At 44.2% G+C, this 24,248-nt stretch overlaps 1 protein-coding gene across 1 annotated transcript in view; it reads left to right on the top strand.

The window, feature by feature from the left end:
- Nucleotides 1–24,248, top strand: part of ahr1b (aryl hydrocarbon receptor 1b) — a gene marked incomplete at both ends in the record, with an annotated part of 65,467 nt that overhangs the window by 39,373 nt on the left and 1,846 nt on the right. Inside the window, 8 exons of the mRNA XM_084084287.1 lie at nucleotides 453–571; nucleotides 7,144–7,233; nucleotides 8,653–8,785; nucleotides 11,829–11,965; nucleotides 13,068–13,270; nucleotides 15,004–15,113; nucleotides 17,693–17,834; nucleotides 22,120–23,869. Coding sequence (XP_083940413.1) covers nucleotides 453–571; nucleotides 7,144–7,233; nucleotides 8,653–8,785; nucleotides 11,829–11,965; nucleotides 13,068–13,270; nucleotides 15,004–15,113; nucleotides 17,693–17,834; nucleotides 22,120–23,869 — 2,684 coding nt within the window. The remainder of the gene's footprint in view (nucleotides 1–452; nucleotides 572–7,143; nucleotides 7,234–8,652; nucleotides 8,786–11,828; nucleotides 11,966–13,067; nucleotides 13,271–15,003; nucleotides 15,114–17,692; nucleotides 17,835–22,119; nucleotides 23,870–24,248) is intronic.

Raw genomic sequence — 24,248 nt, 5'->3', positions numbered from 1 at the left:
GCGAGGGGGCAGATGTGTGCTGAGCAGTATGAAGTGGCCTACAGACTGTGCGTAGTAATTCTGCACGTTGTGGCGTGTCTTGTTAGTGACATTGATATGTTGTTTTTGTGTTTAGTCCCACACAGTGGCAGGTTTTTTTGGGGGGTTTTGGGTTTAGAAATGTATATAGATAGATACTACATGTTTTGATTACATTCTATACAGTATGTTTTTAAATGTAACCATTAACATGTTTTGTCACGTTTGATTTGTGCCTGCTTTTTTTTTTAAACACATTTTGCGTACACCTGTTGTGCTATATAAATACATTATGTGACGCTCTCTCCCCTTCTATCTCTCTCTCTCTCTCTCTCTCTCTCTCTCTCTATCTCTCTCTCTCTCTCTCTCTCTCTCTCTCTCTCTCTCTCTCTCTCTCTCTCTCTCTCTCTCTCTCTCTCTCTCTCTCTCTGCAGTCGCTCTGAAGACCCATCATGCCTGTAACGGAGTGGCTTCCATCTGCAGTAACGATGACAATGACAAAGCCACCGGGTCGGCGGACAGTTGGCTGCCCGAAGGCGAACTCTTGCTTCAGGTCGGCATTATAGCATTGTCCCATGACCAACTTCACCTACAGTACATGACTGGCCCACTGGCCCAAGCTGTCCAGACCCATTAATTTACACTGTTGTATGACAAAATCACAGACGATATCTAGTCTCATATGATGATATCGATATCACATCGATATATTATATCGCCCAGCCCATACAATATATACTCTTAGTTCCCAGAGTCTCTTAAATGACTCAGTAAGAAAACAGACGGAACAATAATCTGCAAATTGTTTCCTGTTTAAACCATTTCTGGGAAAGTTTCTCCCAATTCATTTCCATTGTTATGTTGGAGGCATCTTCAGTAAACGACCCGTCACCCTACTGTCACGAGTGTTTACGCAAGGCTGCAAGCAATGATGACTAAACTGTATTGATTTCATCTGTGTCTACTGGAAGCCCTCCGTTGTTTATCTTTTTTAACGTTGTATTTCTGAGGTAGTGGCCAACGTGTATTCATCGTCTCTGTCGGGTGGAAACCTCATAATTATGTCCAAAAACGGTTAACTTTTCAGGATTCAAATTCAAAAACGGCAAAAGTAGCAGATCTACAAGCTTGAAACGCGGCGCGAAGCGACACGTTTCTAGCTTGTAGATCTGCTACTTTTGATGTTTTTGTGTGACGCTGTAGTGTGATAAAGTATGGTGTTAATTTACGAAAAAACACAAAATGTTAGAATACAGGGATAAGAGGTTTCTTCCCGACAACAATGTGTATTTAAGCTATAATGACAGAGGCTGAGGAGGGAAGCTGACTGTACACTGTCTGCGGGGGCGGGGCCATGATGACATGTTTTTGTTGTGTTTGGCAGTGGTGAAAAGTAACCGAGTACATTAACTCAAGTACTGCACTCAAGTACAATTTCGAGGTATACTTTTACTTTACTTGGGAATTACGTCCATTTTCCAATGTTTTTACTCCACTACATCTCCACTACAAATCATTGTAGGCCTCTACAATGATTTGAAAGCGTAGCGTTTGATTATTATTCCAAAACATACATCAACCAATTAAGCCAAGTTGTTATAGCCTACTTTGTCTATATTCTAAAATAGCCGACACATTGTGAGCTTCTGGATTGGCTATTTTTTTTAAAGATTTTGATACACAAAACATTCTGCTTAAGGCATTGGTTCTCAAAGTGGGGTCCGGGGACCCCCAGGGGTCCTTGAGGGGGTTCCAGGGGGTCCCCAGCTAAATGATGGATAGGAACCAAATGGACCTTTATGGGTCTGTAACTCTGAGAGTGTACAAATAACGGGTCCATTTGGTTCCATTTGTACACTCTCAGAGTTACAGACCCATAAGGGTCCATTTGGTTCCATTTGTACACTCTCAGAGTTTAATTAACATTGATTTTACAATATAAATTGGGGTCTCAGAGATAGAAATGCCATTACATGGGGGTCTGTAGCCTAATGCATGTTAAACTGGTGATCCTTGAAATTAAAATGTTTGAGAATCACTGCTAGAGACGTAAAAATCTTCTCTTATGGGGGTCCCTGGCATATATTTTCAAATGGGGGTCTGCGGGCTAATAAGTGTCAATTTGGGGGTCCTTGACATGAAGAAGTTTGAGAACCACTGGCTTAAGGAGTACTTTTACTTTTGCTGGATTATGTATATCGTCTCTGTCGGGTGGAAACCTGTCCAAAACTGTTACTTTTCAGGATTCAAATAAAAAAATAGCAAAAGTAGCACATCGACCAGCTCAAAATGTAGATCTGCTATTTTTGATACTTTTGAGCGACGCTTTAGTGTGATTTTACGATAAAAACACAAAAAGTTAAAATATGGAGATATGGAGGTTTCTGCCCGTGCCCAATGCCGATATGTTATGCTCAATACCTTCACAATGAACTTGAAATGGGACATTCTGCATAATGAGTACTTTTACTTATGGTACTTTAAGTACCATAAGTTATTTTGATGCCAATATTTTTGTACTCAAAGTACATTTTGAATACCGGACTTTTACTTGTAACAGAGTATTTCTGTGCAGTATTGATACTTTTACTCAAGTAAAAAATGAGAGTACTTTTTCCACCACTGGTGGTACGGCTACTTGTACTTAGGTAAAAAATAATGGGAACTACTTCTTCCAGCTCTTCTGTTTAGACAGGATGAGTCAGTCCAAATGTAGGATAAACATCCCTGAGCGCTGGCTGCCTGGCTCAAAGGCTCCGTGAAGGACGTGGGGTTTATCTGAAGGAGAGCACATGTCTAAATATGAGTCCATCTAACTAGGAAATCTGGCTATATTTAAAGCAATGACCGGTGTTTTTCAAGACCACAAATGTTTTTCATGGACCGCTCTCTCCACTACCGATTGATCTCATGGCGCTTTCAAGAAAACATTTGTCTCCCTCTCTAGTTAACCCATTCAAACCGGGAACGCGTCTTGTGTAACCACTTTAACCAGTGGTTTTCAACCAGTGGTCCGGGGACCACCAGTGGTCCTTGAGGGGGTTCCAGGGGGTCCCCAGCCAAATTAATAATTAGGAACCAAATTGACCCTTATATGTCTGTAACTCTGAGAGTGTACAAATGGAACCAAATGGACCCTAACGGGTCCATTTGGTTCCATTTGTACTCTCTCAGAGTTAAATGAACACTGATGATGATACTACTGTGTAGATTGGGACCCCCAAGGAATCAAAATGATTGAGTCCCTGGCATACAGTATCTTTTCAAATGGGGGTCCCTGGGCTAATATGTGTCAATTTGGGGGTCCTTGACGCAAAAAAAGGTTGAAAACCACTAACATAAACCATTATTTTATACTTTGGCTGTTTAAAAATAGCAGATATACAAGCTCATTGCGCAGCAGATCAGCTATTTAAAAAAAATTGTGAAAATATACGTATTTTTAAAGCAAACATTTTTAACTCAAATCTTTGCTTCTGGGGGCCACTGGAACACAATATTTTCAGATGGGGCTCTGCGGCCAAAGACAAATTTTTGGAGGTCCTTGACATGAAAAAGTTTGAGAACCACTGATATAGTGGTATAAGTTTTTCAGAAAAACTGTTGTTGAATCGGAACCTCAGGAATTAATGGGTTAATTGCTTTTTTTCCTCCCAACTGTCAGATTCCAGGAATACAGACATTCCCACACACATTTGGGGTTGTGGGGTTGAAAAGAAAATTGTGACTGCAAAAAATTGCCCCTGTTTTCCACTCAAGTGTGAACTGAAAAGAAAGAGGGGAGGAAAAAAAGAGGAAGTGCACTTGATTCATTGCAGTTCCGTGGCCCCCTTGCGCTGTATGTTAGAGTTGAATGGATGGGCGAGCTAGTTGGCTGCCGAACAGCGTTGCCATGTCTGCTTATTAGAAGCGACTTTGGGCTTATTTTTCTGTTAAATCGCTTGTAAATATTGGGTTGTTGCGAGTTGTGTTTTTTTGGTTGTTTCCTATGTGTTCCTATTATTTAGACCAGTGGTTCTCAAACATTTTCATGTCAAGGACGCCCAGATTAAATTAATTTGTCTGCAGACCCCCATCTGAAAATGCTTTGCCCCCCAAACAAAATACTACAAAAATATTCCAAAATGTAATTTTATTTACCCCAAGTTTTTATTTTTCTATTAAAAAAAACAGAATAGCAGATCTACAAGCTCACAATGCGTGGCATCATGTCACGTTGTGAGCTTGTAGATCGGCTTTTTTCAAATAGCCGTAGCCGAGTCGCTTCTTTTGGGCTCGTTTTCATATAGACCTGGTTGCTTATTTCTCTCACGAAATCTGGCAACACCGCTGCCGAATCTCTTTGGGATCGGCCTGAGTCATTGATTTTCCAGTCCAGTTCCTCCCAATGTGCTCCATACTGGCATTCCAGAGCACTGCACCCCGCCCCCCACCCGGCCTACCAGGGAGAACTGCATTATTAATAACATTATTATTACGATGATCAAACCTACATGCAAGAGGTTTCAACCTCATATGTCCAAAACTGTTACTTTTCAGGATCTTAGTAGCAGATCTACAAGCTCAAAATGTGACGCTTTGTACCGCGTTTAAAGCTTGTGGCTCTGCTACTTGTGATACTTTTGTGTGACGCTGTAGTATGATCAAGAAGGGTATTAATTTACGGAAAAACACAAAAAGAGAGAGGTTTCTGCCCGACAGCAATGATATCAAATTGGGGTTCCTTGAAATTCAAAAGGCTAGATCAGGGGTCTTCAACAGGGGGTCCTCAGAGCTACTATAGGGGGTCCGCCAAATCGTTGTGTGATAGGATTTAGCTTTTTTTACATTAACCACTTGAACCCTAGAATTCCTTTTCTGAGGTGAACATTAGCCGAAAATAGCAGATCTACAAGCTCTCAACGCCTCACGCTGCGAGGCGTTGAGAGCTTGTAGATCGGCTATTTTTGGCAAAGAGGTATAGGTGTAGAGGGAAAAAAGAGCAGACTAAGTAAAAAAGAATAACTTTAATCTGAAACACAATTTTATACAATATAGAGGGGGTCCCTGCTTCATCTCTCTCTCAGCTAGGGGGTCCTTGGCCTGAAAACGTTGAAGACCCCTGGGCTAGATTCACTGTTCTAGAGTCTAGAATCTAGACAGCTCAGCCTTTAAGTGAAGAAAAGGAAAAATAAAGGAAAAAAGAAAAAAGAGAGAGGGAAAAAAAGAGTAAAAACAGTGTCTGCTGTTTTACTTTGGGTTAATACGAGCTGGGTGAAAATGACTCGGCGTCTCTCTAGTGCCAGATAGCTGACTCATGTGTACTCAGTGACCTCACAGCTGCACCAGGCTCTCATTTCATCACAAATACTAAACATTTCCTACATGTATTATTATTATTATTATTATTATTATTGTCTCGGATCATATGAGGTGAGATGAGGGGTCCGCAGCCAAATCCATCCTTTTGGGGTCCTTAACATGAAGACGTTTGAGAACCAGTGCTTTAGGAAATGAATATTGCTGTCAGTAAGGTAGCTCAGCTGTTGTGGTGAAATGTGCGACCATGACATTTCAGCACACAGGAAGTACAGCAGAGATGATTGGAGCTGAATGGATGGTTATTGTAAAGAGCAACATGGCATCTCCAGCCTAAACTCATCTTTCAAACAGATCAAACAGTGTGTGTGTTCTGTGCTGACTACGCTGTAAGTCTCCATGTGACCTTGTCAGATAATGTGTTTGTACATGTCTGTTTGTTTGTGTTTGTTTGTATCCGCGTGCGTGTGTGCTTGCACGCGCGTGTGTGTGTGTGAAGTGAGCTGGAAAGGCAGGACCAGCTGTTCCCATCTGAAGAGAAACAAAGAGAGAATAATAATCTCTTATATCCATGACATTATTTTGATCACTCATCTTCTTATCCAATCAAAAACTGATTGTGTTTGTTTTTACCACAGCATGACTCTGCTATTTTTTATCAAAGAATTTAACAACTTAAGCGTTATGATACTTCATTGCACAATGGTGTCACGCAAAGGGTAGTGACAATAACCGATCTACAAGCTGAGCCTACATGCCCAAAATAGGAATCGATCACTAATTGATCATTTTTATTTAATTATTGATTATCAATTTGTTTTGTTTTTAAGTGATAAATTAGTTTGATTAATTGTTAACACTCCTAGTCTGTGTGTCTGTGGCTAATGAAGCAATCCACTGGACCAATCGGCACCAAATGTCTTGTGCACACTGCCAGTAGGCCACAGAAGCACACTTTTCCTTCTTTTTTTAGTAGTCATACAGTCTGGAACTACGCCTCCGGAAAGCTGATAGCAGGAAGTTGTCCTGTGTGTCATTTCCATTCGTGAAAATATATAAAAATACCTTTAAAATATATTTTTTCTAATTCCATTTCTGCTAAGCAGCAAGCTTTATTATGCTTCAACTCATTTGATTTACAGTAGGACAAAGTCACGTGACTGCAAAGACAAAACGGAATTCATGTTCATGAATATCATGTTTTAATTTTTCATTGCCAGGTTGTGCGTAACAAATGAAAGTCCATTCATTTGTAAGGAATGGAACAATTTGGAATAACGAATCCTTACTAATCATGTAACCATCTCTTGTAACAGGTTTGTGGTGCTTATGGTTATGTTTATGTTGCAGACTCTTAACAGGTTTGTGGTGGTTATGTTTGATTTAGGCCCTTAACAGGTTTGTGGTGGTTATGTTTGTGTTGCAGGCTGTTAACAGGTTTGTGATGGCTATGTTTGATTTAGGCTCTTAAGAGGTTTGTGGTGGTTATGTTTGATTTAGGCTCTTAAGAGGTTTGTGGTGGTTATGTTTGTGTTGCAGGCTGTCAACAGGTTTGTGGTGGTTATGTTTGACTTAGGCTCTTATTTAACAGGTTTGTGGTGGTGGCTATGTTTGACTTAGGCTCTTAACATATTTGTGGTGGTTATCTTTGTGTTGCAGACTGTTAACAGGTTTGTGGTGGTGGTTATGTTTGTGTTGCAGACTGTTAACAGGTTTGTGGTGGTGGTTATGTTTGTGTTGCAGACTGTTAACAGGTTTGTGGTGGTGGTTATGTTTGTGTTGCAGACTGTTAACAGCTTTGTGATGGTGGTTATCTTTGTGTTGCAGGCTCTTAACGGCTTTGTGATGGTCATCACTGCAGACGGGACCATCTTCTACTGCTCTCACACCATCCAGGACTACCTGGGATTCCACCAGGTAATATTGTAAATGAATGCCCTATATATTACAGCGTCACACAAAAGCATCAAAAGTAGCAGATCTGCAAGCTCGAAACGTGGCGCGAAACGTGGCGCTGGCGTTTTGGATATATGAGGTTTCCACCCGACACCCGAGATGATGTATAGGAATACAGCTGAAAGTAATGTACAGATACAGCAAAAGAAAGAATTAAAAACAGATTTTAAAAAACAACCACGTCAGCAAAGTGCTGAACAAAGTCAGTGCAACGAGCAGAGGAGCAATAAATTAAAACGTAGAACAGAGATGTAATTGAATTCGATCCAATAGAATCACCTCATAAGATACTAATTAAAAGCTAGGGCGAAGACATTTAATTAACCAGCACTAACTAGCCTTTAGTGCAGTGGTTCTCAGAGTGGGGGTCCGGGCGGGGACCCCCAGGGGTCCTTGAGGGGGTTTATGTTTATGTCTATTAGAGGATCCCCATTAGAGACACATGAATGAGCCTCCAGTCTTCCTGAGGTCCTGAACAAATAAAATAAGAATAAAAAATGGTTGGGTTCCAGGGGGTATACAAGCTCACATACAAATATTCCCCCCCCCCCCCCCACACACACACACACACACACACACACACACACACACACACACACACACACACACACACACACACACACACACACACACACACACACACACACACACACACACACACACACACACACACACACACACAAAAGGGGGCACAGTTAATCAAAGATAATCGATTAGAAAAAGGTAATCGATTTTGATAACATATTGTTTTTCTTTTTTTCTTTTTAAATACAATAGCAAAAATGGCAGATCTACAAGCTCATATGCTCTCTCGTGAGCTTGTAGATCAGCCATTCTAGCTATTTCTTTCTTTTAAAATAATTGTTCATGATTTGAAGTCGTATAGCCCAGCCCTCAGTTTGCGTGCAGCCTCTGCAGGGAATGATGGTGGGGGGTCTTGCGCTGAGCTAAGGGTCTCCTGCCTCCCTGCATGAGGCACACACACGCACGCGCACACGCGCACACACACACACACACACACACACACACACACACACACACACACACACACACACACACACACACACACACACACACACACACACACACACACACACACACACACACACACACACACACACACACACACACACACACACACACACACTCTATAGACTCCTTTTTCATGGGCATCATGGTAAATTGTTGCGTTTACTTCTAAATAAAAATACCTCTTGTTACTGTGTTGTTTTCTCTGCTTGACATAGCATATTAAATATTATTTTGACAGAAGCTAATCTAATATTTATAATTAAACATTTCTATCTGCTCTCCTCTCTCTTCACATGCACATACTCCTCTCTCCTCCTCCTCCTCCTCCTCCTCCTCCTCCTCTCTCAGACTGACGTGATGCATCAGAGTGTGTATGAGCTGGTTCACACGGAGGACCAACAGGAGCTGAGGAGAAACCTGCACTGGGCGTTGAACCCTCCACCTGCCACCTTAGCTGCCTTGGCCCAAGAGTCCCCCCAAGGTAACGTTTACTCTCTACTTCAGGGGTCTTCAACAAGGGGTCCGGGACCCCCCTAGTGGGCCTCAGAGTTACTATATGGGGGGGCTGCCAAATATTTGTGTGATGAGCAAAAGTAGCTAATACATCATCAGAATCATTTTAACCACTTTATCCAGAAGAAACTAGTGCAAGCAGGTTGGAACGGGTGGAGAAAAGTGTCAGGTGTGATGGTGTGGAAGTAGAGCTGGAGGTAGCAGACTAAAATGTTCTTTCAGCCCCTCGGCTAATCTTCCAAGAGTCCAGTCGACATGAAGACATAACATTACAGCATACAATAATGATAAAAACAACAACCAAGTATTACAGTATATACATCAATCACACACACACACACACACACACACACACACACACACACACACACACACACACACACACACACACACACACACACACACACACACACACACACACACACACACACACACACACACACACACACACACCTTCCCATATACGATACACATACCAATGATACCAATAATACATCCTACATCCAAATAATATATCCTACAGCCCATGAATACATCCTACAGCCCACTGACAGTGCAATTATTTCAAACAATTATTTCCTGCTAGGCCTTGGGCCTGTCGCACCTCCAACGGTGCCCATGGTGGACTATGCATGGCAGGGGCGTCCTCTACCCTGAGCCAGCCATAAACCTGACCGCATACCAATTTAAACTAAAGAAAACAAAATAATAGTAAATCACTCAATAAAAAAAAAAAAAATCTTAGTTATAGTAATGAATTCCATAACTTAGAAAAGACAGAAAACTAAAGAAAACATTTGGCGACCCCTGAAGGGAACAGCCGAAAGGAAAAGAAGGAGATGTAGGTTATTCAAAAATAGCAGATCTGCTATTTTTGGCAAATATTTCCCCCCCCCACATATATCTTCTCTTCTGGGGGTCCCTGGCACAAGACCATTTCAGAAAAATGTTGGGGCCCTTTGTTTGAGAACCACTGCTTTAAGTCACAGAGAGCTGAAGAGCGGATCTACTGGGTTTGCGTGTTGGCCTCTGGCTCTGCTCCTTATAAATTGATTAAACTAAGTAGCTCCTCAACTAATTAAACTAATTCAATTAAACTAATTTGTGTTTTTACGTAAATTAACGCCCTACTCGATCATACTACAGTGTCACACAAAAGCGTCTAAAGTACCAGATCCACACCTTGTTGATCTGCTACTTTTGAATTTGAATCCTGAAAAATAACAATTTGGGACATTTTGGCTTCCACCCAACAGAGACGGTGTGCAGTACTGCACCGGATCCCAGAGACTCCATCTTTATACGCCGACTGTTTGACAGCCAACAGTGACCTAAACAGTTTTAAAGGGTTAAGCTATAAGATCACAGTGTGGGACAGGCCAGGGTCACATGATCCTCTAATCTATGCTTTGGCTTAACGAGGTGAAGTGGACACAGATCTCTGTGTGCTGTGAATGTAAGATACTTAAGTCCTGTGTGTTTTAGTTCATAGTATTACAATAAGACAATGGAACTCAAACCGCAGTCCTGATCTCTACATGTCCTTGGCAAAAAAATTAATAAGTAAAAAAGAGGATTGATGATCCGAAGAAATTCGGAAAGGACTAATGTGTTTTATACGGCTTCGGATCTCAGTTCTATAACTTACCAGACCAGCCCCTGCCCAATCAGCAATCTGTCCATATAGCTCAATGAATCTGCCTAGCAACACTGTGGCTCACTTGTCTGCTTGAGCCACTGATGAAGCAGTATATAGCCAGCCAGCTGCTGGAACCGGTGGTGTTACTACCTGGATCTCCCTGTGTGGGAAATGTGTCCATGGAGATCTCCTCCTCAGAGTGAGACTAGTAGCTCCTAACCTCCTCAGCTCAGAGTGAGACTGGTAGCTCCTCAGAGTGAGACCAGTAACTCCTAACCTCCTCAGAGTGAGAATTCTTTAAACATGTAGAGTTGTTGTTAGTAGGAATAAACAAAGTACCCGGGAGGAAGTGAACTAAGAAAGGGGCGGAGCCAAACCGAGTTCCTGTTTCTACACAAAAAAGGAGGTGGTGCCTCCAGAGGCAAAAAACTAAGGAAAAAAACATTGTTTTTTTTCTTTTTTGTTACCAAATGGGTTCCCAGATTGTAAATTCACAAGTTTGGGTCCCGGGGAGACATCCAAATGTATCTTTTGGGTCTTGAGCTGAAAATTGACGGCATTGCAAAATCTGTTCCCATGACTTGAAAGGCTGGGGGACTCCGTAATCCTATCTCTTTGCTAAGTGGGCAGAAGCCTGCTGAGCTGGTTTCTTACAGATGTGACAATGCACTGCAATCTGCTTGATGGGCTCTCTCCTCATGAAAATCCAGCATATCTTCCCTATCAGAATATCCCTGACCACGGAATGCATCACCTCTCGACCACGGTTGTACTGAACTAGTAGCTCTGAGCCCCTGCTGCCTTTTTATGACTTAGGATCAAAATTACTCTCAACGTGAACCTTGCTACTGTTTTCACTGTTACTCCAGTTAGTTATAGAGGAGGACTTCAGGGAAAGTGACCTTCTCCTTCTTAACACACAGTGCAGTGAATAGCGGTGTCATTTTCGGCTCCAAAGTTCTTGCCACTGGCTTATTTCTCCATTCAACTTCTCAATCGCTAATTTGGTGTAGCAGACTGTTTATTTAGTGATCTGTCAGAGTTTGCACTTGAATCACTCGCTGGTTTCCAGTGTTTGGTTTTCAGTTTGCTCGCACAAGTTTTCCATGAGATAATGTGGTCATGATAATCCTGCGCGCTTAAAACATTTCCATCCAATTTTTCCGTTGGTGTGCCTTCTTCTTCAATGCCCTTGTCCAACTCCATTAAATGTTCCTATTTGGTCGACAGCAGGTAGACACAAAACCCAGAATCTGTCCAATCACAAGCTTTTGTTAACAGAGATGGAAGCGGACCCCAGCAGCGCATCACTAGTAACCCTAAAACCCTGAGGTTTCAACAGTGATGATATTGTATTTCTTTGCTCTTACAGAAATGGAAGTGGAGCCCAGCAGCACATCAGTAGTTACCTACAACCCTGAGCAGCTTCCCCCTGAGAACTCCTCCTTCCTGGAGAGGAACTTTGTCTGTCGCTTCCGCTGTCTCCTGGACAACTCCTCTGGCTTCCTGGTAAGACCCTAACCCTAGCCCTGACCCAAGAACAGTGAATACTTCCGCATTTAAAACGCCACTGTCAGTGGCGTTTTAAACTTTTGCCATTGTTTATATCACATCTGCATTTTCCAACCTGTTGAATAGTGACACTTTGGTTCCCAGTTCAGGGAAAGAAAAAACAAATATTTTTTGGTTGAAGTTCCAAACCAATTTTTAGGGTTCTGAACAAAAATATTTTCAGTGGAAACCACAAATTAGGCAGGGAAAAAAGAATGGAACTGGTTCAACCGGTTCAAATGTAATCAGCACCTGTTCTGGGCTGATCAGCGCTCTAGGCGAGATTCCTCTGATGCGCCCTTGCGCGCGTCCCGTTGCGCAACGCGACCCGTTGCCGCGAAGCGTGCGCACCTAGAAAACATTTTTTTTGGTTTCTTGCCGGATTCTGATACTTTTCTTTCTGTTCTTGGCTACTTTATTTCAGTTTTAGGGTTAGGGTTAGCGTTAGGTTAGGGTTATGTTATTTAATTCTTATTTTTGCCTGATTTTACCGATTTATTATCAAAACATTTAAAGTTAATTCAAATATATATATATATTTTTTCCCCCCGACTTTTTTTTGCCGCCTCTCCAAACTGCCGCTCTAGGCGGCCGCCTATGTCGCCTGTATGGACGCGCCGGCCCTGAATGTAATGCAAAGCTCGGCCAATCAGTTAAGGTGACGGGTCAGGTTAGCCAATCAGGGACTTATACTGGCTTAGCGGCACAAACTTGACATGACGGTTTGGACTGGCCAATACAATCTCCCGAACACACAGATCATTTCTGTCTCTTTCTCAGACCTGCGGGTTGACACACACACACACACACACACACACACACACACACACACACACACACACACACACACACACACACACACACACACACACACACACACACACACACACACACACACACACACACACACACACACACACACACACACACACACACACAGATTCTGTGGGATGGATGGATGGATAGATGGATAGTAATTGGTGTGAATGGCCCTTTGTAGGGAGCAGCCATAAAGTGTGTCCTTTTTAAAATACCGTCTTTTCACTGTCTTTTCCCCAAGGCTTTGACCCTGCAGGGCAGGCTGAAGTTCCTGCATGGCCAGAACCAGCGTCATGACAACGGGGCCAAGGCCCCGCCACAGCTGGCCCTGTTCACCATCGCCACTCCTCTACAGCCACCGTCCATCCTGGAGATTAGGACCAAGAACATGATCTTCAGAACCAAACACAAGCTGGACTTCACGCCCATGGCCTGCGATGCAAAGTAATGCTATCGTCACAATGCAGTTACATGCTAGACCAGGGGTCTTCAACAGGGGGTCAGGGGGCCCCTAGGGGGTCCTCAGAGTTACTACAGGGGGTCCGCCAAATCTTTGTGTGATTTGATTTTTTTTTTTACATTTACCACTTGAACCCTAGCATCCCTTTTCTGTGAAGAACTTTAGCCAAAAATAGCAGATCTACAAGCTCACAACGCCTCGCAGCGCGAGGCGTTGTGAGCTTGTAGATCAGCTATTTTTTGGCAAAGAGTTATAGGTGTAGAGGGAAAAAAGAGCAGCAAAAGATTATCTGAAACACAATTTCATACAATATAGAGGGGGTCCCTGCTTCATCTCTTTCTCAGCTAGGGGGTCCTTGGCCTGAAAACGTTGAAGACCCCTGTGCTAGACATTAGGGCTGGGCAATATATTTTTGGTTAATTGCCCAGTCTTTTTTTTTTTGCTCTGGTTATGGGGAGTGCTGAAAGACAGAGAGGGCGATATCTGATGATTCCTTGGGCTGATAACTGATACGACAGGTCGTTGACCAGGCAGTCAGTGAAAGCAAAAGTGCCACTGTGTGCTGAACTGTGGCACCTCGAGTGGCCAAACTGGAAGGAAATCAGCAAGTCATGGCTGCCACAGTTGCTACATTGATCAAAAGTTATTTTCTCATTGTCCTTTTGACCACATAAGGCTATGGGTATGGGTTTTCATGGTTGCTCTCCGTTTAGTCTCGCGAGCCATGTTGCCTCCCACAATTTTCAAATGCTTCCGTCATACAGTCTGATGCACGGAAGCTCTGAAAATGATCAAGCGATAAAGCGGATGTGAGTCAATCCAGAAATCCTGTTTGGGCAGAGGATGTATTGCACTTTTAGCTTCTTGCAATACCACTTATCAGTAGTAGTAGAACGGTCCTACCATGTCTCTATACAGACATCCGACACTGGAAAAATTCATTGCAGGGAGGTCAAGAAAATATATGAACATAAATATATTCTTTATATATGCCGCATATATGCTTAACATAATGTGGATATATATGAACTATATATGGCACATATATTTCCTATAAATCCACATACATGCACATATATGAACCTGCATAATGGCATATATGCAGCATATATTTGCATATATGTTCATACATTTAGTAGGCGGGCTCTAGACCGGATCCGGCATTTGCGGGAGATTTTGTAGAGTATTACCACTCTGGTGTCCGGGAGACTCCCGCAACTTCCGGGAGAGGTGGGATGTCTGCTCTATAGAAGAGCAGGGAGACCAAAGGTCCTATACCTGACCACTGGATGTACATGTCTCTATAGAAGAGCAGGGAGACCAAAGGTCCTACCTGTCCACTGGATGTACATGTCTCTATAGAAGAGCAGGGAGACCAAAGGTCCTACCTGTCCACTGGATGTACATGTCTCTATAGAAGAGCGGGGAGACCAAATACAACCAGCACAGTTGTGTTAGTTATATTGGATTAACAAAACAAAAAAATAGTATTCACACAAAAACTGTGATGGATTGCAGCTTTAACATACAGCACATGGAGTTAATATATAACCATACAAAAAGGCCTTTGTAGTTGTAATCAAATGTTTTTTTTGTCCTGTGGTGTGTTTTTGAACATTATTCATTGTGATGATAAAGAGTTGTGATGACGCATTTGCTTTAGTGTGTCCTCTATGATCTGGACACCAAATGATGTCCTTTTTCTTTTCTTTTCCAGGGGGAAGATAGTCCTGGGCTACACAGAGGCTGAGCTCCGCGTGCGTGGCTCTGGATACCAGTTCATTCACGCAGCGGACATGTTGTACTGCGCCGAGAACCATGTCAGAAGTGAGTCACGCCTCAGTTGAAAACATGACGCTTAACCACTCGAACCCCAGGCATCCAAATTCTGGGGGGAACATTGGCCCAAAAGAATAGGCTCTATTCACAGCAGCCATGTTGTGAAGACATTCACAGGTGTTACCAATGATACTAATGAAGGCACTGTTCCATTCTGGTCAAACAGAGTCAGTGTGCTGATATTGTGCATGTTGGCTAACTAGAAACACTCTGCTACACCAGTGGGTCTAAAGTTGGGGTCCAGGGACCCTCATGGGCTTCCAAATGGCCCCTTATGGGTGTGTAACTCTGAGAGTGTACAAATGTAACCAAATGGACCCGTAAGGGTCCATTTGGTTACATTTGTACACTCTCAGAGTTATGGGGGTCGTGGAAACCACTGTGCTAGACTAAATGGAACAGAGCCTTCATTAGTATCATTGGTAACACCTGTGAAGGAAGTGATAATATGGCTGCTGTGCATAGAGCCTATTGCAGATCTACAAGCTCACAGCGTGTCCCGTTGCAACGCGCTGTGAGCTTGTGGATAGGCTATTTTTGCCGAAAATATTTGGTGTAGACGGGGGGGAAAAGCGGTTCAAGTGCAGTTGTAACTCAGGCAATGCGACACGTTGTGACTATAGTCGGCTATTTTCAGCACGTCTAATTTACAACAAATGTGACGGTTTCACCTTTTTTCCATCAGTGTTTTTTCGGTTTCCAAGTTTAAGAATTAGTCCTGTTCATATAAAGAAGTGAAGGAGGGGGGGTCTGGTAGTCGGTCGCCACCGATGCCGGTCAGTGAGTTCAGACAGCTTTCCCAAGTAATCCCGCGGGATTACAAACCAGATTGAGCAAAGCTACAGAACCAGCCAGCAGAGGGGATAGGGGCTGACAAATCCACCGCATGAGCAAAGCATGGGAGATGATCCATATATCAACACAGCCACACAAGCCAGGGCGGAAATACCGCAGGCAAGGCGTCACTGTCGGGTAGAAACCTTGTATGTCCAAAAGTGTTAAAAATAGAGGGGGAAAAAATAACCTGTGTTGTGTTCCCATGGATCCAATGGAGTTATAGTGTCACAAGCTAAGCTCTCGTTAATGCCTTTCACAATGTTTATAAACACACACACACACACACACACACACACACACACACACACACACACACACACACACACACACACACACACACACACACACACACACACACACACACACACACACACACACACACACACACACACACACACACACACACACACACACACACAATAATAATAACATGTGATCGGCTATAATGTCGGCGCTCAGCAGATCGGCTGTTTTTGCTACTTTTGTGTGACACTAGAACAGGGGTCTTCAACAGGGGGTCCGGGAGCCCTAGGGGGTCCTCAGAGTTACTACAGCGGGGCCGCCAAATCTTTGTGATTTTTACATTAACCACTTCAACCAAGCATCCCTATTCTGAGGAGAACTTTAGCCAAAAATAGCAGATCTACAAGCACACAACACCTCGCACTGCGAGGCGTTGTGCGCTTGTAGATCTGCTATTTTCGGCAAAGAGGTTTGGTGTAAGGGGGAAAAAGAGCAGACCAAGTACTGAGTGGGTCAAGTTTACTTTGTATGGACGGTTTATGTGGTTAAAAGTCTGAAAACACACGTTAACATGAATCCAACACTGTGTCTGTCAAACAAGTCTATGAAGCTATCTATGAAATCTATGAAAAGATTATGTTCTATACAATAGATATTGGGGGTACCCGCTTTATCTCTCTCTCAGCCAAGGGGTCCTTGGCCTGAAAACGTTGAAGACCCCTGCACTAGAATGACAAATAGGGGAATTAATTAACATGAAAAGTTGAATCATGGAGATACGAGGTTTCTGAGCGGACTGACTCCTAACAGAGGTCACTCTGGTGCAGACTCAGAGCACTCAGCTGCAGGGCCTAAAAGTTGAGCTTAATCTGCCAAGCTAAATGTGTCAAACCAACTCATTGCTTAATACAATGTCACCCTCTGTCAACCCGCCGCTGGATGCTTTAAGCTAGTTTTTGTTTAGTTTTTGGGTTTTTATTTTGAAATGTAGCCGTTGTTATTCACAGTGGTGTATATTTACTGTACTGTACTTAAATACATTTTTACTTTACTGGAGTATGTTCAATTCTATAACTTCTACTCTGAATTACATTTCAAATATTGTACTTTTAGTCCACTACAATTGTTTGAAAACTTTTGTTTGTAGGATTTTATTATAAATATATTATTATCATTATTATCATCATTATTATTATTACAAAACCACTTAACCACTTCCCCACCAAGCGCACCACGCGTCGCGTTGTGGATCTGCTAAAGATTTACAGCGAGTGCATGTCGCTGCCGGAAAATGTAACTCGCTCCTTCTGGATTTCTTTCTGCATTTTGAAAACTTGTGAAATGGGGACATTCTGCACAATGAGTACTTTTAACTTTTGGTACTTTAAGTACATTTTGTACAAATTCATGTTGTGTGTGTGTGCGTGCGTGTGCGTGTGTGCGTGTGTGCGTGTGTGTGTGTGTGTGTGTGTGTGTTGTGCCGATAGTGATGAAGACTGGAGAGAGTGGTCTGACGGTGTTTCGCCTCCTGACGAAGGACAACCGCTGGAAGTGGGTCCAGGCCAACGCCAGGCTGGTCTACAAGAACGGCAAACCAGACTACATCATCGCCACGCAGAGACCCCTCGTGTACGTTAGCCCTCTCTCCTGTAACCCTTATACAAAACCATACACAACCATACAAACAGTTAAAAAATTGTTCACATAGGACAAGCGACAAGCCATGATTTAAGATCAGTTTTAAACTTGGAAGGGAATTCAGGGATTTCCTTTCCAAAGTTTAATATATATATATATATATATATATATATATATATATATATATATATATATATATATATATATATATATATATATATATATATATATATATATACACATACACATACACACATGTATGTTGGGAGCAATAGTATTGCATGGTAACAGCACATAAATCAAATGCAATATATTTGAATGGTTTCTATAATCAATCAAATAACTCTAAATTGCACGGCCAATTACAGTACTTAAACCTGGAAGCAAAATACTCGGTTCATAGCTGCAGCCTCCGTCTCCGTTCCATCTTCACGTGTTTTAAACGTACCTCACTTAACCCTCTGTCATCTTGTCACACGTTTCTCACGCATTCACGCACGTATAATTTAGAGAAATGCACACGCATGACATGCCACAAAACAACTCCACCGGTTACTTTGGCTGATTGCCAGATGGTTTCCTTCTATAACGTGGAACAGTCGCATCATTGTGCAGCTCTTGGTCGGCTGCCATTTGTTTTGACTCCAAACACATTAAAACAGTCTTGAAGCCCCAGTGTTTATGAGGGCTGCTTACGACCAGTGTTGCCACATTTTGTGAGAGAAAGCAGCCAGGTCCAGGATAACAAGCCCAAAAGAAGTGACTAGGCCACATGAGCACACATGAGCACTTTACACCTTTACACCATGAGCACTTTACACCTACATACATCTCATGTACTACCTGATTCATGTACAAGGTCACAACGCATCGCAATGCGACACGTTGTGACACGTTGTGAGCTTGTAGATCTGCTATTTTCTTCTTTAGGGCGGGTTAGCGCTGCATACCTCTGAGCACCGGTGGACAGTTAACAAAGTACATTTACTTGAGTACTGTTACTTGAGTACTACTTAAGCACATGTACTTGAGTACTGTACTTCAGCACATTTACTTGAGTATTGCACTTACGTTTTTTTTTTAGTATCCATGCTTTACTTGAGTATTTTGTATTTTTGGATACATTTCAAAAAGGCAAATATTGTACTTTTGACTCCACAAAATGTCTAGGAAGAGCAAGCATTATGAATTAAACACTTAAGCCTACTTTCAAACAGATCTACAAGCTCACAACATGTCGTGATGCTTGTAGACCTGTTGTTTTCACTATTATTTTGAAGATTTCTGGAAAAAATATGGGAAAGTATCGACATTTTAATACAGCAATGGATTGATATAAAAATGTACTTGCTAATTTGTTCTTTTGAATACGTAGATTAAGAGATATGTTTTTGTTAAAATAAGTGTTAAATAGTCCTATATTCTGATAGTACTCATTGCTATAGAGTGTTTGTTCAGGAGTCTCGATGGCTCTTTGGTAAACAGAAAATACATTTTCAGGTAATGATACCAATTTTATCCGATCAGGAGAGAGAACTCACACACGATACAGGATAAGTGAAATAGGAAGTAATGACACAAAGAAAAGAGCGGAGAAAATTGGAACTGTACCACTATAAAACTTAAGCTGATGAATGGGTACTCTCCCCTGATTGGCCGAAGATTTGGAAGATTTGCAACCCACCTGAAAATGTATTTTCTGTTACTTAAAGAGCTGTAGAGACAGGGAGACTCCTCTTGCAGAACATACATTCTATAGCAATGCATTTAAGAAAAAAAGCAGGTGAGCTTCCTCTGGATGCCTTTTCGTTGAGGCAGTGGGTGCTCAGCTATAAATATAACTAGGTTGAAATACCACCAAAGTGGAATATGCAGCACATAAAGGATGCAAGACTGGCTCAGATACACATTCTTGTTTATTGAGAACGCTTGACGTGTTTCGGCCTCAGCCTTTAAAAACGTTTTTTAAATCTGCTCTGAGGAAGGCTGAGTCCGAAACGCGTCAAGCCTTCCTTCTCAATAAACAAGAATGTATACACATTCTGAGTCTTGCATCCTTTATTTTGGAGCGCCGATTCTTCCACTTCGGTGGAATTTGAACTCTATAGCAATGATTACGACCAGAATATAGTGCTTTAACCTTTTAACAAAAGTATATTTTTGTTTTCCCAAAACAATATCACTTACCCTAGCTTTAATTATTTCTAAAGGCATGTACTTTTGAATGCTTAAGTATCTTTAAAAGCTAGTACAAGTACTAAATAGTGTCGTGATGTGACGTGTTTGTGAGCTTGAATTTTATGATTGGCTTCAGTAGGATTGACTGTCACAGCATACTGTAGTAGTAGCCAGTGGTGGAAAAAGTACTCAAATGTTCTACTTATGTAAAAGTATCAATACTGCAATGTAGAAGTACTCTGTTACAAGTAAAAGTCTGGAATTCATAATGTACTTGAGTAAAAGTACAAAAGTATTGGTATCAAAATGTACTTAAAGTACCAAAAGTAAAAGTACTAAAATGTTTGAAAATAGCAGATCTACAAGCTTGTGAGCTTGTAGATCGGCTATTTTCAAATAGCCTAGGTATAAAATAGGACTAAAGTGGTTAATGTATCTCTTATCTAACTATATAAATGGCGAGCAACTTCCGCACCCTGGGTGCGACACCCCACAGCTCTGTTATCGAATAAACAACGCACCGCCAGACCACATGTCGGCAACTGACTCGCCACGGCGGCCGCGCTGAATTTACGCCTCGCGTAGGGGACATCTCACTGCTCACTACAGCTTTTCCACCGCGCAACATAATTAATTCTACTCACCAAATGTCGGACAAAACGGAAGGGGAGGCAGCTTCGTACCGTTTACCCTGCGCACGACCTCATCACCACAACAGCTGCCAGCCGCTGCGGGGGTTTTTTCCTTTTTTTCAAAACTTTTTTTTTGGTCACCATTTTCTCCAGGCACCATTTCTGGTGTAACGTGCGGCAGCATGCGCTGGCTTGCGCCGCCATTGCACTCTGCCCATCTCCTCCACACCAACACACACGCAGCTCCTTTGCTTCAACCCCCCCCCCCCCCCCCCCCCCTTCTTACGTACCTCCTTTGTTCCACCCAGGCCGTTACTTTCACTTCACTCATGTCTCCATCACACTATGTCCGTCCTTCACGTGCCATGTTCATCCCAAACACAAAAACAAACAAGTCGGGTTGCCAAGTCGTTGGCATGCCAGGTTCTCTAAAAACAAGCGCCAGAAACAAGCAACCACCTTCATGAAAAAAAAAAATACACCGAAGGGGTCCGCCATGTTCCAGGGGGGTCCCCGCGCGGCCCAACACTCCACAGGGGGGCCGTCGACCAGCAGGGGGTCCGCGGGGGTCCCCCTCAAACATCAAAAATATATTTTTTTCAATTTTTTTTTTTTTTTTTTTTTACTTTTCCACAGTTTTACTCCAGCAATTTGAGTACCCCAATATACACGCGGCCACGCTGGGCCCCGTGCGCGGCTGGGGTTGAGGGGGGCGTAGCCCCCCGAAACTCTAGTAATGTAATAATTTATATCTGCAAAGTAACTAGTAACTAAAGTTTTCAAATAATTGTAGTGGAGTAAAAGTACAATATTTGCCTCTCAGATGTAGTGGAGTAGAAGTAAAAGTACTGATAAATGGGAATACTCCAGTAAAGTAAAAGTACCTCAAAATTGTACTTAAGTACAGTACTTGAGTAAATGTACTAAGTTACTTTAGACCACTGGTAGTATCATGGTTAGGTGCTTCAGTAGGATTGACAGCCGTAGCATACTGCAGTAGTATCATGGTTAGGTGCTTCAGTAGGGTTGACAGCCGTAGCATACTGCAGTAGTATCATGGTTAGGTGCTTCGGTAGGATTGACAGCCGTAGCATACTGCAGTAGTATCATGGTTAGGTGCTTCAGTAGGATTGACAGCCGTAGCATACTGCAGTAGTATCATGGTTAGGTGCTTCAGTAGGATTGACAGCCGTAGCATACTGCAGTAGTATCATGGTTAGGTGCTTCAGTAGGGTTGACAGCCGTAGCATACTGCAGTAGTATCATGGTTAGGTGCTTCAGTAGGATTGACAGCCGTAGCATACTGCAGTAGTATCATGGTTAGGTGCTTCGGTAGGATTGACAGCCGTAGCATACTGCAGTAGTATCATGGTTAGGTGCTTCAGTAGGATTGACAGCCGTAGCATACTGCAGTAGTATCATGGTTAGGTGCTTCTGAAAACATGCTCCTCTGTGTCTCTCTCTAGGGAGGAAGAGGGGGGAGAGCATTTGCGTAAGCGCTCCATGCACCTGCCCTTCACCTACGCCACAGGAGAGGCCCTGCTCTACCAGTCCAATCACCCCATCGCGGGCTTCATCGACGGCGGCGGCCACGAGAAGAACGGCAGCAAGTCTAAGAAAAGCCGGACTGACCGGGCGGCCAGGGACGGCGTGGACCCCGGCTCCCTGCTGGGGGCCTTGATGAGCCAGGACGAGTCGGTGTACGTCTGCCAGCCGGCCCTGGAGCCCAAGCTGGCCTTCCACGGCAGCTTCTTCGGAGACCAAATGGGCGTCTCTGAGTCGGAACCTTCCGGCCATCACAGGGGATGGGAGGAAGCCGGCGGCGGTGGCGGCGTGTTGGCGGCTCCGGGACTGCCGGCCGCCAGCTTCGATCCGCTCCTCGCCACCCTGGACTCCCTCTCCCTGGGAGGCCAAGGCGGTGGCGGCGTGGCGGCGGCGGACGACGAGGGCTGCTCCAACGGGGAGCTGTTCGGAGCTCTGGAGGGTCTGGGTCTGAGCGCCGAGGACCTGGAGCTGCTGCTGTTGGACGAGCGGATGATCCGGGTGGAGATGGACCCCGACCGCGTGCCCACCCTGGACGACCTGCTGACCAACGACGAGATTCTGAACTACATCCACGACTCCCTGGAGGCCAAGGCGGCGGACGGCAGGGAACAGGCGCCGCCCGCCGTCGCGTCCGCGTCCGCGACCGCCGCGTCCGCCACGGTATCCACACCTGAGAGCGGTCTAACCACTGGCACCAACATGCACACTCAGTACCCCCATCACAGGCCTCCCCCGGTGGGCCAGGCCCCCATCATCCAGCTGTCCCAGCAGATGCAGCAGCACCTCAGCATGCAGCCGGGGAAGGGGATGATGCGTGACTTCAGCGTGCAGAACAACAGCCACGTAGCCCCTCCTCCCGCACCCCCGGTGCTCAACCACGGCCTCCTTCTGGGGCAAAGCCAACCCATCGTCCCCAATGAGCCGTGGACGGCCCAGGACATCCTGGCTACGGCGGGCGTCCAGGTGGACCACCGTCACACACACCAGCAGACTCTCTTCAACAGCAAGGCCCCGGGGCTGGACGGGGGGGGGCTGGTACACCTGCACTACCTCCAGCAGCAGCAGCAGCAGTCCAGCATGCAGAGCCACCTCTTGCAGCAGCAGCAGCGCCATGCCAAACAGAAGGGGGCCAACCTCAACGGACTGTGTAACCTTCCAAACGCAGAAGCCCAGGCCGGCTGTGGCGGCAAGCAGCCCCAGTGGCCCAACAACAGCTACGGCGGCTTCAGCCACCCGGGAGAGAGCAGCAGCGGTAACGCCTGCCTCAGCAACGGCCAAGCTTCCCTTACGCACGGCTCACTGGACGCGTGTATGGACTACGGCATGCTGGACATTGACGGCATGGACTTTAACATCAACGGGAGCGGCTTGTGCACAGCGGCAGGAGGCGGCGGAGGGGGCCATCTGCAGCAGCAGCAGCAGCAGCACAGAGCCGACCCCGGAGGATGCTCCTCCTCCTACCAGAGGATGAACCACAAGCGTCAGCCGCTGGAGCCTCCGCTGCTGCCTGCTCCGCTGGCCCAGGTGCTGTCCAGCCTGTCTCAGTGTCCTCCAGCCTCCAACGCCTGCACCCTGGAGCACATCCTGGGGGTGGGCCAGCCCTGCAGGCAGCTGGACCCCTACGGGATGGTCACCTCGGACATCCCTCACCACGACCCCAGCCACAGCAAGGTGTGTATGGTTTGACTTTTCTCTGTTCTTACGTTTAACCCATTAAAGGGGTATACCACTCATTTTCAACATTGAATTATTATGTAGGTGTACTTTTGGCTGAGGGGGCGGAGCCAAAAGTACACCCTGCGTACATTATGTCACTGATCACATGACCTCAATCAATTCTCCAGTTCTAGGCAACATAGAATGGGGGGGGGGCTTTTTTCTTATTTCCACACAACAGTTCTAAGGTGTATCAAAGATATAGTTCAATGTTGAAAATGAGTGGTATTCATTCCCCTTTAAGAGTCATGAGGCCGCTTCTAGTTCTCTAACTCAGGGGTCTTCAACTGGGGGTCCTCAGAGCTACTATAGGGGGTCCGCCAAATCTTTGTGT

This window comes from Gymnoscopelus microlampas (assembly GCF_963454915.1).
Source record: "Gymnoscopelus microlampas genome assembly, chromosome: 17".
NCBI lineage: Eukaryota > Metazoa > Chordata > Actinopteri > Myctophiformes > Myctophidae > Gymnoscopelus > Gymnoscopelus microlampas.
The sequence above is the reverse complement of the archived record's forward strand: the minus strand, read 5'-3'. Positions and strand labels throughout refer to the sequence as shown.